Here is a 15,832-nt window from a genome sequence, read left to right on the forward strand (position 1 = left end):
CAGGAGAGCAGGTCCTGCACCCTGCCTGGGTGGCAGAATGGAGCCAACCCCATTGGCAGAGGTGTGGGCGACTCGGCCCTGGAGTTGTGAGCATGGAAGAGCTGTCTCCTCTATTCACCTGTCATGTGGTGGTATGACCAGGAGAGAGATGCGCCCCTCCCCACCTATCAGTGCCTGAGGCAGGTGGGAGAGCTGACCCTGAGGTCATAAGAGTGGGAGAGCTAGCCCTGACCCTCATATGCTGCAGCACACCATGCCTGGACAACACAGTAGAGCTGGCCCTGGAGGTGTAGGTGTGGGAGATGCAACCCTGAGGATGTAAAAGAAGAACAGTCCCACTCCTTGCTCATCCCTGCAAAGGGTGAACTAGCCAAGGCAATGCAGGGGAGCTCACCCTGGTGGTAAGGACAAGGGAAAGTTTGTGGGTTGACCAACCTTGCTACTACCCATACCCAGAACCAGGGTTATGGGTCAGACCACCCCATTATCCACCCCATCTTTACTAAATGAGTCATCTCTCTAGTGTCAACAGCTGCATCTTAAATATGCTTTCCTGATATTCCTAAGCTCTGGCATCTACGCGGTATTTGTTCATAGCCTATCACATAATTAAGGGAATTCGTCCTAGGATGGCTTGAAGCCTTCTTTGTAATGCTAGTCTATGGTTAAAGCGTCGGACAGACAACAACTAGTTATTTTCTATGGAATAACATGTGTGTCTTTGCCATCCTGCAAATTGGTCTTGTATGAGGAAGAATATGGGAATTTGTGAAGACAACATTAAATAGTAGTATCAGTGTCCAAGTTCCAGAAACTGCCCTGCTACAAGGTCCTCAAGGCAAACTCTGGAAGAATTGTCCCTGCTCAGGGGAGTTGGAAAGTGCCCTGTTCTGAGAGCCCATGCAATGTTTTTGTGAAGATGTTTGGTTTGCTGCACCAAAGGCAGTGCTGGCAGAGCAGTCAGATAAAGATCACAAAAGGACACATCCCTAGAGACCCACGACCTAGAGTCATGGAGCCTTTGAGACCAAGTGTTTACTTGAATATTATTGAAGGATAAGTGTTCACAATATCAAGGAAGGAATTTCATGAAGTATAAATGAAGGATTCTGTGCTCCTTAGATGAGAGGCACAGAGCATTTTTGGGCAGTTTTCATGGTGGCTAGCTGAGTGGTCCATGATGCATGGGTTGTAGTCCACAAAGTATAGGTAAAGGTTCCATGATGTCTTGATGAGGTATTGTGATGTGTATATGGAGTGTTCCCTGATCTACAGGTCAGGGCTCATGGTCTATAGGCAGGCAAATCCGCAATTCACAGATATAGTATTCCTGAAGCTTTATGATCTATAGATGAAAGGCTTTGATATATAGATGGGAATGCCATGATGTGCAGACAGGGGTCTATAATTTGTGCATAGAGTTTCTATGGTCTATATAGATGGAGTATCTATGACCTATGAATGAGGCACTCAGGTTCTAGAAACAGAGGATTGCATGACATGTAGACAAGGATTCAACAGTGCATAGCTAGGACTTCTGTGATCTATAGACAGAGGCCCGATGATGGACTATTGACAGCGGTGCTGAGAGAGCACAGTTCCTAGAAGGAAGGGGTTTTGGCTGAGTAGGAAGACAGAACAGCTTTTATGGTAAACCTTAAAAATTGTTTATTTTCATATATTCTCCCATGAACTCAGACCCTATCTAGGACAGGTTTTCAATTTCATCAGCCCTGATTCCCATTTTTACGTTTGGCCCCCACCCAGCTATAGGGTGCACTTTTTAAGGGGCTGAGGCAAGAGGATAATGAGCCCCTGGCACGGCTGTACTGCTGTGGTGTGATGAATGGCCCGCAACCCTCGAGCCGCTCCATGCCCTTCATCATCCAGTCGGAGTGGTTAGCAGACTGTCAGAGAAAAATAATTTAGCAGCCATGGCTTTAACGGATGTGCTGCATTCTGGGGTCAAATGACTATTACAAAGTAGTAGCGCTGCCTGGCTTCTCCATCGTGAGAACTCAGAGTTGACAACATGAAAGAAGAATGCATCACACCCAGAACTCACTGACGTCCTTCAATTTCACACGGTAGGAAGCAGAAGAGAGAGATGAGCTGGGTGTCCTAGTAAACAGAGAATCCCCGGCCTGCCTGGGAGCCTTGCGGGGAGCTCTGGCCTTTCTGCAAAGTGGCATCAAGCTGCGGCCGAGTGGAACAGCACAAGGGCTATGCCCACAATTGCTGTCGGACCTTCTCAAGTAGGCAAGAGAGATGAGCTGATCAAGCTCATGCCAAAGGTCATGGGCAGTTTCAGAAAGGGCTCATTCTTCTGCACAGCCTTGAGTCCGGGCAGTAGGAAGGAGACTGCCTCCGTGGCACTTCTGCAAGCTTGATTCCTTGTAGCAGAGAGGTGGAATGGGGGAAGTCAGAAAAATAAAAAGACAAAGGCGTAGGAAAGAGAGGATGCAAGGTCACAGAGTTTCTTGCTAGTGAGTGTGCAGGAGTGGATCTAGCAAATGTTCTTGCTTCTTTCTCTAGCCCATTCTGTTCACTGGGGTTATGCATTTATTTGAGCATGAACTGAAGGGCAAGACTGATGAAGTTTATGGTTTACCCCCTTCCACCTGCTCCTTAAGTCATTATTACGTGCGCAATAAATGCTTGAGGTGAAGTAAATGAGTAGGAAGTAGATAGACCAGGAAAAAAAACCCCACTGGGACTCATATATAGTGTGTCTTTTCTCTCACCGAAGATTTTTGAAAAACAGTACATCTTATGGCCGGGAACACGGCTCAGTCAAGAGAGTGCATGTTCTGCAAGCATGAGACCCCAACTTTGGATCATTAGTATCCACATAAAAGCAGGCAATGGTAACATGGGCTTATAATCCAAGCTTTAGAGAGGTAGAGACAGACGGATCACTGGGGCACGCTGGCCAGCTAGTCTCGTCAAATTGTTGAACTTCCCGTTCAGTGAGAGATTCTGTATGAAGAAACAAGATGGAGGGGCTGGAGAGATGGCTCAGCAGTGAAGGGTGCATGCTACAATTTGCAGAGACCTCCATTAGTTCCCAGAATCCACATCAGATGGCTCACAACTACCTGTAACTCTTCTGGACTTGGGGCCACTGCAGTCATTTTCATATCCCCACATTTACACATAAATAAAAAATAAGGCGACACATGATAGAGGAGACATGCCACATTGGTCTCTGACATGCCTCTGCATGCATGCACACACATGTGTGTACACACTCACACATATACACACCCAAACACATACACAAGCATGTGCTGCAAACACACATACACACAGGACATCTGCTCTGGCGTCTTTCCCATGCCTGCTTAGAGTCAAATATAAAATGAATGAATGAATGAAATGAACGAATGAATGCCCTATCCAGTTATTATTCAAGCTGAAAGAGCCCTTTATGCTCTTTGTGACTTTACAACTATCCCTGAGCAGTATCTGGCATTTTTATGACACCCTGAATTCTTTTATGGGTTCTTTTATCTTCAAAAGCAAAATAAGGGATTCTATTCCAGGTGCTGTGATGTCATGATGGTGGCGATCACAGCAATAACTCACAGTTATTAAGTACTTATGATGAATCCCACACGGGGCTAAGTGCCTTTTAACTATGTAAAGTGTTTCTTTCCTTGATTGATGCCCAGAATGAATAAAAATAATTTTCTGTATCGACTACATTAGAGAGACCTACAAATAAGTCTCAGAGTGATAAGAGAAAAGATAATTTGCATAAATAAGCAATTATAGAACTTGGCAGAATAAGGTTGTCTTAAGTGGTGTGAGAATAGTTCTTGGCATACAGGCAGTGCTACACAGGCACCTTAAACACGCGGAGGTAAAGTCCTGTGAGAAAGCAGACTCACAGGGCTGGGGGTATAGCTCAGGGGGACCACTTGTCTCATGTACCAGTGGCTCTGGGTCTGAATTCCAGTATCAGCAAGAAAGAAAAAAATGAAATTAGACCCACCATTATGTTGGCAAAATGGGAGAGATCCCTTTCTCTTTCTTTCTTCATCCCCTCCTACTTCCCACCCCCTCTCTTATATAGGCCAGGCTGACCTTGAACTCTATCCTCTCACCGACACCTCCCTAGTGCAGGGATTATGGACATGCACCTCCATCCCTGGTTCATGCAGCACTAGGGGTTGAACCCAGCTTAGTGAATGCTGGGAAAGCACTAGGCCACCTGAGTCATATCCGCAGTTCCCTAATCCTTATTTCTAGCTTCTCTGCCTTCCAGCAGCTTTTCTCCCGATGACTCTTGGTTTGTGCTAGTGTCTTACTGGGGACATTCTCACCTGGTTGGAAACCATAATCATAGAGGTTCTGGCCACTCCCAGTGAGACAATTTCCATCTTGGTTTGCTCACAGTAACTAACTAGAAACTCAGCCCAGACCACCAGCCAACACACTTTTTTTTTTTCTTGGTTCTTCATTTTCTAAGTTACTGGAGGACCTGGTGAATGAATCTTGCCTTCCTTTCCTGCAGCCTGGGTCTCTGGGTGGGGCCAGAAGACCTTATTACTTCTGCTTGGTTGCTGAGTTGATGAACTCTGCTTTCTTAATATTCCCATGATCCTTTATCAAAATAAAACAAAACAAAACACCGGCAATTCCTCTCTGTGTGCTTAGGAAAGGGGCCTTTTCAGGAAGGCCAGAGCTTTACCATGCTCTTTTCCCAGACACTGGGCTCCGGAGAGGGGCAGGCCCATTCCCCCATCACAGCAAGAATAGCCCAACTCATATCCATCTTTCCACGGACAGGCAGCTACGCGAGAAGTCTCACCTGTGGCAAGAGGTTGCATTTACTCCTGCTGGGTGTGTGGCCAGGCAGCCGGATGTCGAAGAGGGCCTGCAAAGCAGCTTGTGCTGCCTGGCCCTTGGCCAGCTTCTTGCTGCGTCCAGAGCCTTCGAACGTCCTCCCGTCCACGCACACAGCCATGACAAAACTCTTGACTCGGGGCTTCTCGGCTGTTTCCGAGAGGCACACATACCGCAGACCTGAGCGTAACTCATTCAGCACCACTACAGGGTTCCTCTCGCCCAGAGCCCCGGGGGCCAGCCTGGACCTGTCAGGCAGAGCCTGGCCCATGAGGTCCAGTGTGTGGTAGAACAGCCGTCCTCGCCGGTAGGTGGAAGACAGAAACTCGGGGTCAACGGGACGACAGCCCGGGAAGTCCTCATTTCTTGAAGATGGTTCGAACTCCTTGAACAATGTGTCTGGGAAGTCAGCCTGGTCAGAGGTGAAGTCAGTGCAAGAACTGGTACTACTGCCCATGGCCAGGTGGGCCTGAAACGCATTGGGGAACTGCACGAAGGACTTCAGGGCCATCTCTGCTGCCCGCATCTTGGCTTTCTTTTTAGTGGGCCCTGTGCCTTCAAACGTGAGCCCATTCACTTCCACAGCCACTGCGAAGACTGGGGCGTGCACTGGGCCCGTCTGTGACACCATCCTGTACTGCAGACCCGGCTTCAGCTCATGCAGCTGGACCAGGGCATTCTTGGGTGTCATAGACCAGGAGAGCTTCTTCCAGATCAGCTGGAGTTTGCAGAAATGCCCCGCGTTTCCTTCCTCCAGTGGCCTTTTCCTTTTAATGCTGGGCGCGCTGCCTCTGGCCCAGTCTCCAGGGGGCGGGGCCCTAGTCCCCAGGTTGCTCACATTTCGGTTTTCCTTCACTTCGGCACTGCTGGTACCTGGAGGGGAGAACAAATTAGTCATGACCCAGGGCACTGGCAGGTCACCACTAGTGGCAGAAACTGTTGGTAATGATGGCTCTGGAAGGCTGGGAATCCAGGCTCATGGGTCTTTGCCATCAGCGCCTCCAGCCAGTCTGGGAAAGGTGCTGTAGTGCCTTGTACAAGACTCAAAGGAGGAGGAACCCTGGGGACCAGTTGCCTATGGAGGAAAGACTCCATCATCGGGCAATCCTCAGAAAGTCAGGCCTGAAAAGATGCGAGGAAGAGACAGGAAAGGGGTGTGTCCTCTGCATGGTCTCACTCTCTGCTGTCTGAGCTATGATGATATCACTTACGAGTGCCTACTTCCTCTGCACCTACATTATCTCTTAAACATCAGAAAGACGAGTAGCCCTGCCTATGCATGGTTTGGGGCAACAGCAGACCTTAGAAAGGCTTTTCTTGAAATGATGAGCACCTTCCTGCCTCATGTGCTTCCAGGGCTATCAGGTGTGTGATTGATGCTCGTGATGCCCTTAGCACTGAAGAACGGGCGGTAGGGCTTCGTCGAGAATATGCTCTTTCATATCAAGCCCAATCAAGTCCAATAGTATTTCTCAAACCTCGCCTCCCAAATCACATCTGGAAGTGAGAAATGAGACCTGAGACCTCCATGGAGGAGACAGCTAGGAGTCAATCAAATGGAGGTGCAGCTGCCTTTTCTAAACATCTGCATGTCACCCATGTAGGCCAATACAGTTGCTGGACCTCAGTCATGCTGGTTGGTAACAGAACTGGAGAGTCCGAGGGGCCCGTAGGGCCCTGGCCAACCAGCCCCATCCTAGATGAGACAACGCATGGGAAGCTACCAAAAGCCACAGGTGCTGAGATGTGGCCTCGATTCTTCATCTGAATATGGTTCTTGGTCGTCTCTGCCACAATCACCTGGGACTTCTTAATAAAGTACACTGACTAGAAGTCCTTTGTCCTTTTAAATAAAAATACTACTTGTTGACATATCAAGGCCGGAAATGGTCCTAAGTGAACCATATGGTTCAGCTGCAAATCTGGGGCTCTACTTCCCCTACAGGATAGTGGGATTCCTTGGATTACTCTTCTGAGAGCCTTCCCATCTTAGCCAGGCAAACAGGTAAAACAGACCAAAATGTGATGCCTTTCTTAGGACATGCACCCACAGATCAGTGGGAATGAACACAGGCATAATTCCATGGCAAAAAAATTAGGGACACCCCCTGACAACCAAGAAACATTATGTACTCAGTAATATGCATCCAAGAACTGAGATTAATAAAGATGTTCACCATAACATAATATTTTAAAGTTGAAAATGTAGGAACTATCTAATTTCCCTCACGTAGAGGAACGGTTAAGTTACAGTAGACTCAACAACAAAATGATATCCAACAGTTACATCTTAATGGACTCTATATGCTTCAACATAAATAAAACTCATCAACATGTTAAATGACAAAAAGAACTCTCAAAATTTCATTGAGTCAGATAGAATGTCATAAGAATACTCACACGACATATTATTTGTGTAATCAGACTTATGAAAGAACTGAAGACAGTTATATCATAAAGACATATTCCCATCTCCCACAGGAGGTGGAGGGAGGGAAGGAAAATAAATGGATAAAGAATGGCTTCATTTGTACTTGTAACATTTTCTTTCTTTTTAAAACATTACAGTGTGTGTTTGGTGTGTGTGTGTGTGTGTGTGTGTGTGTGTGTATACACGATGGCATGTATGTGGAGATCAGAGAACAACTTGCAGGAGTCAGTTCTCTCTTTCCTTCCTGTGGATCTCAAGGATTTGACATGAGCCATCAGGATTGGTGGCAGGCATCTTTATCACCTGAACCATTTTGCTGATCCAACATTTTGTATCTTTGCAAAAAACTGACATAAAGTAAGTTCACCAAAACCATCATTCACTATAACTATATATTAAACTACATATAGTCGACATCCATCTATCTATCTATCTATCTATCTATCTATCTATCTATCTATCTATCATCTACCTATTTCACACACACACACACACACACACACACACACACACACACACACACATCCTGAGGCTGATCTGGCTAGGCATAGCCATGCCCAGGTGTGCACCTTCCATGCATTCTCTCAGAGGCTGGGAGCTCTCAGCTCTGTGGCAGGTGTGAATATGTTGGTTTTTTTAATTAATTAATTAATTTATTTATTAAATATTTCTGTCTCTTCCCCACCTCCGCCTCCCCTTTCCCTCCCCCTCCCACAATCAATTCCCCCTCCCTCGTCAGCCCAAAGAGCAATCAGGGCTCTCCGTCCCGTGGGAAGTCCAAGGAAAACCCTCCTCCGTCCAGGTCTTGTAAGGTGAGCATCCAAACATCCTAGGCTCCCACAAAGCCAATACATGCAGTAGGATTTTTTTTTTCTCACTAAGCTAGTGGAAACTCCAGGTGAATTTTTCAGTGAATCCACAACTTCAAAACAGACATTGAATTCCTGGCTGGCTGCTGACACATGGACCTGCTTCTCTTGTGCAGCCTGAAAGCCACACACACACACACACACACACACACACACACACACACACACACACACACAGAACTGAGTGAAGATGAATTTAAAGATAATTTAAGACTACTAGCCACCTTGAATGACTATTCTCTAATAAAGCTGTTCTTTTTAGAAAATCCAAGTTGTGAACTGCCACATGACCATATGACCCCTGCTGAACTTTGCTAGAGTGTAGGGTGTGTGCTTCTAGAAGCTAAACTCTCAGTTTTATTAATAATAACCCAAGGATTATGCCTTTGAATAGTCTGGCATCATCAACTGACCCATCAGCCTCTATGCATTCTGTTGAGAACCTAACTTTTATATATTTCTTCTTCCTTAGTCCCTAGTTAGTGGCTTGTATGGTCAACATTTTATAAGCAGGTGGGCAGAAGCTGAGACTCAAGGAGTTGAAATAATTTATTTATAAAGGTTGTATGCTGTGTTGTGTTCATGATGGGACTCGGTCCTAGGAATCTCATACTCCTCTCATCTGTGCAGTGGCTGTATGTTGATTTTATGGACACAGAATGGTTGTGACATTTTCTTGGCCTTTGTAGACTGACACCCCTCCCCAGGCCATCTGGATATAATGAAACCAAGTCTACTCCATGTGTGATGAGTCCTGGGGCTGATCTGGCCAGGCAGAACCATGTCCAGGTTTCCGTGCACCTTGCACATGTCCTCAGGGGCTGGGGGGCTCTCTGTGGCAGGTGTGAATGTGTGTGTGTATGTTTTTTTTCTCATTAAGCTAGTGGAAACTCCAGGTGAATTTTCCGGTGAGCCCACAACTTTAAAACAGACGCTGAATGCCTGGCTGGCTGCTGACACACGGACCTGCTTCTCTCGTGCAGCCTGAAAGCTACATAGGTTGAGACCTGCCAGAATGGCTGCTGTGTGCCTAACCTCTTAGTTTATGGCATTGTTGTTGGAGAATAATGGAGAAGAAGGTACAATTTCACAGCCACAAAGGATGCCTTTGAAAATCAGGGGCCTTTCAGAGGTATCCCGACATTTGAGAATGTTCTTTTCAGCATGTACTCTACTTCTTCTCAGCTCAGAGCTAACCTGTCGGCCATAGCTATCATGTCTTTATAAAGAAGCCCAAACAGTCCTTGCTAGGATGCTCCAGTGGGGGGCACTGGGCTCTGCATTGAAAGCGAGCTCAGCTTCTCAGTTTAAATTTTATAAATTGTGAAATGGGCTTACTACTATCTCTATCAATTTGCTACTAAAAAGCTATTAGGCTTGGGGAGGTTAGTTTGTTCAAAAGTGTGGACCTGGGTGCTTTCTCAGTTATAACCATGCAACACTCATTTGTCATGGATCTCAGCAAAAATAATTACCTTTTAGATAGCAAGTGCTAAATCTCGGCCGTTTGTGTTGATCGTTGTGAGCTCTGGGTATGCACACTGCAATGGACTCTGCCTTTTAGGGTATTTCAAGGCAAGGGAGAGTGTACATTAGATTAAACCATGTGATTTTTCCCAGACTGAACTCAAAATGGAAAATAAAGAGCAAACAAAACAATTCCCAAATCCCCACATCAGATTGCCTAGAAACCTGCTTGGAGCCTTCTAATTTCTTATTGATTTCTTACAATGTGGGGATTCAATAAGTGTGCCAGTGTGATTATGGTGGCTAGCATATCAGATGACCTCTGCTGCATCTTGAGAATCGAACTCAGAAAATAATGTTTTTGTTCTATACAAGGTGATATCCCTTTTATTTGCTTCTCTTCTGTAACCCTCAATATCTTACTACTGTTGTAGTTGGAACTCTTTATATAAACTTTGATTATTAAACCATGGTGTCAGTTCCTTTCTTCTTGTGTGTGTTGGTACATGTGTGTGCACGTGTGCATGTTTGTATATATGCACATATGTGCATGTGTGTGTACGTGTGTGCGTGTATGTGTGTGTGTGTGTGTGTGCATGCGCGCAAGTTTGGAAATCAAAGGTTGATGCTGGGTGTCTTCTCAGTTTGAGACAGGGTCTTCAACTGAACATTGAGCTTGTCAAGTAGGTTAGGCTGGTTGGTCACAAAGCCCCGGATCTTGCTGTTTCTGCTTCCCCAGCATTGGGATTACAGGTGCTCCCGATACACATTTTTACACAGGTGCTGGATATCAAACTCAGGAGTTGTGTTTGTGAAATAAACATAACCATATGATCTATTTGTCAGTTTCTGTGAGCTCCTTTCTTAATAATCAATAATTAGTAGCAGTTGATTTAAAACTACAGACATTGGTCCCTTGGACACAAAGTAGACTCTCTGGGATAACATTACCCCTGGTGATATTACTAATGTAAAACGTGTTGGTTAACTGATCCTCAGAGTTAAGCAAGTACTTCAGAGCCCAGCTTGACTTAGGCTGTGGTCTCTGTCCTGGGACCCTTAGTACTTGAGATGGTTCAGTGCCCACTTCACAGGGTATAGAGTCAAGCAGGTGAGAGATCAAACAAAGCTTTTGTTGTTTATGATTATTGGAATCTTAGGCAGATCATTCTGTGTAAGCTTCATTTCTTTAAATGGCAGAAGATGAAGATTTTACTTATATTTGCTTTATCAGTTGAGTGGAAGTGAATTAAGTGAATCTATCTATCTATCTATCTATCTATCTATCTATCTATCTATCTATCTATCTATCTATCTATTAGACTTAGCAAAAAGACCACCGCATGGGGCATTTAAAGTACAGCACGGAAGCAGTCAGTGTAGGACCTCCTACTTCTATTCATATCCAGCTTCTCAAAGATGTACAGAGAGAAGGGGAAATGGTTCTCTGATTTCTCTGGTGTGCTGAATGGTAGATAGTGACTTTACCATCCAGAAATGTGGACAAAAGAAGAGCACCAGCTTCCTAAGGGCAGAACAAAACACTTCCCTGGTCTCGTCCTTTGCTTGACAAGGCATACATTCAGGCCTATTCGATTCTAGTGCACCGTCTGTATATCCATTCATGTGGATACAAGCCCTATCTTTCTTCCTTGGGCTCCTTTATGCCAATGGGAGCAACACAGACACAGGTAACACTCATCTTGTGACAAGATTGGAGACTGAAGGACCCTTCTTTACTCCAATATTGCCTGCTGCTACTCATCCAATTGCCACCAAGCCAGGTGCATCTGGGCACTTACTTTCCTACTGCCTTTTCTGTGGACTCTTTATAGCTCTAACTCTGACATACACATTCATATTTTCCTCTTCGTGGAGAAGGCATTAAATATGTTCCACTCCCCTCCTCTGACCCAGGAAATTATATTCATTTTTTTCTCCATTTAGTTAATAGGTTTTATACACCCAATTGTCACATATAATAATCGACAGATTAGAAAAGTCAGGAGATCAAAAAAAAAAAAAAAACCTCTGACTTACACACAGTGTGGAAGAGTTAGTTGTGAAGGCACTCACTAGGGGAGTAGTGAAGAGATCCTTGTATCCTACAAATAAACGTGCAGGGCTGTGTAAACATTGTGACTCTTGTGCTGTCAGTTCCCAGCCCTGCCCTGGGGTTCTTGTACTGGTGATATGCGTACATTCCTGGATTGTGAGGGGACATGAGGGCTTTCTACCTGCTCCTGTTCTTACCCAGTGGGTACTTTGAGTATTATACCTTTCTCTGAGAGTTCCCGGAGGCACCGGTTGTGGAATTAGCATGTGTTTACTGTCCGAGAGAGCAGACTAGACCTTAGGAGATCCACAGTCACACATATATTCATGAGTGGATCAGACCTACCTCGGGATGCTGGGATGCTGAGGAGGCAGAGAGGGAAGCAGAATGAGGCAGTAACTCTGCGGTGACAGAATGGCTCTTCTGTCACTGCAGATGGCTTACATGTAAGAGTCTCAGCTTGCATTTCTCCCCTTAGAACATTCCTGATTTGGGTTCCAAACACCTTTCCTGATGAAACTCGCTCCCAAAGAGACCACATGCATGGCTTCAGTGCCCAAGGTTCTTCTGCTTTGAAACATACAGTGGCAAATTGCCTCATTCCTCAAGACACCGTAAAAGAAGACATCTCAAAACTGTGACTCCCATAAGGTCTTTTCAGGGAGTCACATGTGTCTTCCCATCATGGGAATTAGAGGAGAAAAAAGCAAGCAAATAACTTCAGACAACATTAGATAAATACCGTAAGCAACGGTAATAGGACAATCACGCGCAATTTGAAGACCGCCAGGCACTGAAAGAAAATGTCTAAGTCAGGAAGGCATCTGTATAGGAAAATGAAAAATGAAATTATTTCCATTCTGCTTCTCTCACACCTGGATTCTTCTCCAGACAAAATGTGTCGGCAATTATAATGCTAAGTTTAAAATCTAATGCATGAAGGAGCCACATTTTGGACAGGAAGAAAAAAAATTGTATATTGTCATAGCTGTGGCTATGTATTTAGTTTCTAAATGAGTCTGTAATTTGTAATTTGTTAAGTTTGATGATCTGGGCTGATAACATTCAGGAATTGTTAGACAAGGTGGTGGTCGGGTCTTAAGTGAGAGCATATTGCTATCATCCCTAAGACGCCATCCTTGCTTGTGGATTTCTTTATGTGTCTCCTACTTCTCTGCTGGCTCCCTTGCAGGCCAGAATCTTCTATCGGTTATTATGTACACCCGGCTTCCTCTCATGGCTTGGCATCATTGGGATAGTATGCATCACTGGTAATGACACTGTCTTGTCTGCGGGTCAGGAGGGCTCTGGAGAGCCAGCCATCCAGTGCGCCACGCTACATTTGAAGAGATAATATTGTTCCTGGTGAAGGTTATTCGGCTGCCAAGCAGCCCTGGTTTTAAAACCAGAACAGCTCCTCCCAGATGACAGGACTTAACAACAGCAGAATGGCAGGCAGCCTGGTCCTTCCTCCAGACAGCAGAGAGGGCTTGGTGTGTGGAGGGGCAGGAGATAGCCTAAACAGTAGGGTGCATGACAGATAGGTTCAAGCTGAGGTGTGCAGGAGGTAGCACAAGCCTGGCATTTGCTTGTGTATGTGGGTGCAACAGTTTATCAGCTTGAACAGATTGTTAGAAGGTGCAATCTTCAAAGGCTCACCATGATGCTGTGATGTGTGTGCATGGAATTCAGGGAAAAGCAGGTACAGTCGGCAAGGAGATGTCCTCTGTTAGAGTCCAAGGCAATATGAAACTCTGGGTCTCAGTTGTCTTTGAATCTGGGTCAAATCCTAGCTTCTGAGCAGAGGGTGGGGCCCGGGCAGACAGGGACACATTGCTTCTCAGTGTTGCAAGGTGAAGCCTTCTCAGACTGAGTGATGAAGGCAGGCATGTCTTGAAAACACAGTATTGTATGAATCTCCTAGCTCAGATCCAGCCTACTGCTGACTGGCACCTAGATACCAATGTTCTATAGGCAGAGCTTAACGTGTGTGTAATGGATGTGTTGGGGCTGTGTTTCTCTGTCTCTTGAGACGTTCACAGCTCTAGGCAATGCCTTTGATATATCCCAGGTTGCTAGGATCTAGATCGCTGCTGAGAGGCATTCTTGAACAGTTGAAAACATGTAAATGATTAGACATGAACTGTCTTTACGTTAGAGCAGCACAGACATAACATATCCAGAGGATGCTAATGCATGAAGCATGGGGCCAGTGGTTGGTCATATGTGCTTCCTCTTCCCACCCATGCTTCCACACACATGTTCACAGACACTACCCATATGTAAACATACACATTTACCACAATACCGTTCTTACACACTACAGACATATACATGACAAACACAGTCATGCCACACATATGTAGATAAACATGAATACCACTCACATCATGGTCATACGTATATCAAACATGAATGTATAAAAATGGCTTTCTAAATGAAATAACAACATTTAGAGAGGAAGAGAGGTCTGAGAAGAAGACTTAGTGGGTGAAGCACTTGCTACACAAACGGGTGGAGACTGCATTTTGGTCTCCACCACCCATATCAAAGTCAGGAGCTGCCATGGGTGTCTGTAACCCTAACACTGGGGTGTAGACAAAGGTAGATCCCAGAGGCTGCTTGACAGATAGTCTGATAGAGACATGAACTTCAGGTTCAGTGAAGAGACACTGTCTCAAAATGCACAAAACAAAACAAAAAAAATGAAGGGAGAAAGATAGAGGAAGACATCCAATATCCTTGCCTGGCTTCCACATACACATGCATTCACAGTCACATGCACTTGTACACACATGCGTACCCCCCAACGTACCTAACCACACAATCACATATACACAAATTAATCCGTTAGTCGAATAATGAGGATTCCCCAAGCACTTCAAAAGCATTTTAATGTATAATAAACAATTAAAAGTTATTTTATCCGTACATTTCTTTCCACTAGCCAGTAAACCAAATCAGAGGAAAACAGCTTGGATTGCAAGTATCACCCATCCTTGCTTGAGCATTCCTTGTGTTCTATGTCCCTACTTCGCCTCAACCCTACGACTTTCTGAGATGGTAACTCCCCATTCCCATTTGTAAGCTCACAAGTTCAAGAGCAAACATGCCTTCAGAATTCCTTGATCCCAAACTATGTTCCTAATTTCTTAACTGGTCAGCCTTAGGAGCAGGAGCAGCAGCAACTGTGGCAGCTGAGGCTGGGGCTGGTGGTGTTAGTGGTGGTGGTGGTGGTGGTGGTGGTGGTGGTGGTGGTGGTGGTGGTGTGTGCGACTTTTTCAGTGTCCCCTGGACAGAGCAGTGATGTTACAAAGGTCTTGAGGTTTTTAAGATCTTGAGCCTTTAGTTACTTCAGGAAAGTGGCACCTGGATTTCTGTAAGTTAGAATCCATTTGCTTCTCTCTCTCTCCAGAAGTTCCCTAGGTAACTTGCTGCTTTCTTCTCCTGATTCAGCTGGCCTCCCAGCAGCTCCAGGTGGAGAGAGCTGCAAACAGAATTCAAATTCCTCTCATGTCAGAATAAATTTGGCCAGACAATATGCTTTTTAACTCCTTGTTTTCCAAGGTTTCTGAGCTAGTCATCCATAATTTGACTGATCTGGGAATTTTTAAAATTTGGATCACCAAAAGGATATACACAACGATATGTCAAAATTTTGCTTCAAACCATAAGCCTTGCTAAGAGGGGAGCCCAGAAACTCAGGGTCCAGAACCCCTGTCTAAACCCAGCCAGTTTCTTCCCCATCCCTCTCCCTCTCTCCCCTTCTCTAGAAATGAAAAGATCCAAGTAGAAAGTTGTGACCATCTGGCAAGGTTCTGACCTTTGAGCTCTCTCAACTTTGCTTTTGAACGGTGAGGTAGGGAAGTATGATGGCTACTATTCGTTGCCAACCTGACAGGATCTAGGCATGGTCCCCTAGGAGAAAGTCTTTGGTTACATACGTGAGGGAGTTTCTAGTCTTAACTAAGTGGGAAGACCTTCCCTAGATTGGTGGCATCTTCCCATGGGTTGAGGTCCTGACCTGAGAAGGAAAAAAACAAGTTGAGCATTTGCATTCATTCCTTTCTGCTTCCCAATGGAGGACTCAATGTGATCAGCCAGACCATGCTCTGCAGCCACGACTTTATCACCATGATACCCTTGGATCATGAGTCA

At 45.3% G+C, this 15,832-nt stretch overlaps 1 protein-coding gene across 1 annotated transcript in view; it reads right to left on the reverse strand.

Moving 5' to 3' along the window:
- The window catches only part of Adarb2 (adenosine deaminase RNA specific B2 (inactive)), a 541,704-nt gene that overhangs the window by 162,044 nt on the left and 363,828 nt on the right, over window positions 1-15,832 (reverse strand). Inside the window, exon 3 of the mRNA XM_050142297.1 lies at window positions 4,817-5,724. Coding sequence (XP_049998254.1) covers window positions 4,817-5,724 — 908 coding nt within the window. The remainder of the gene's footprint in view (window positions 1-4,816; window positions 5,725-15,832) is intronic.

Source organism: Alexandromys fortis, unplaced genomic scaffold (assembly GCF_014885135.2).
Source record: "Alexandromys fortis isolate MF-2015 unplaced genomic scaffold, M_Fortis_MF-2015_v1.1 scaffold_5, whole genome shotgun sequence".
Classification (NCBI taxonomy): Eukaryota; Metazoa; Chordata; class Mammalia; order Rodentia; family Cricetidae; genus Alexandromys; species Alexandromys fortis.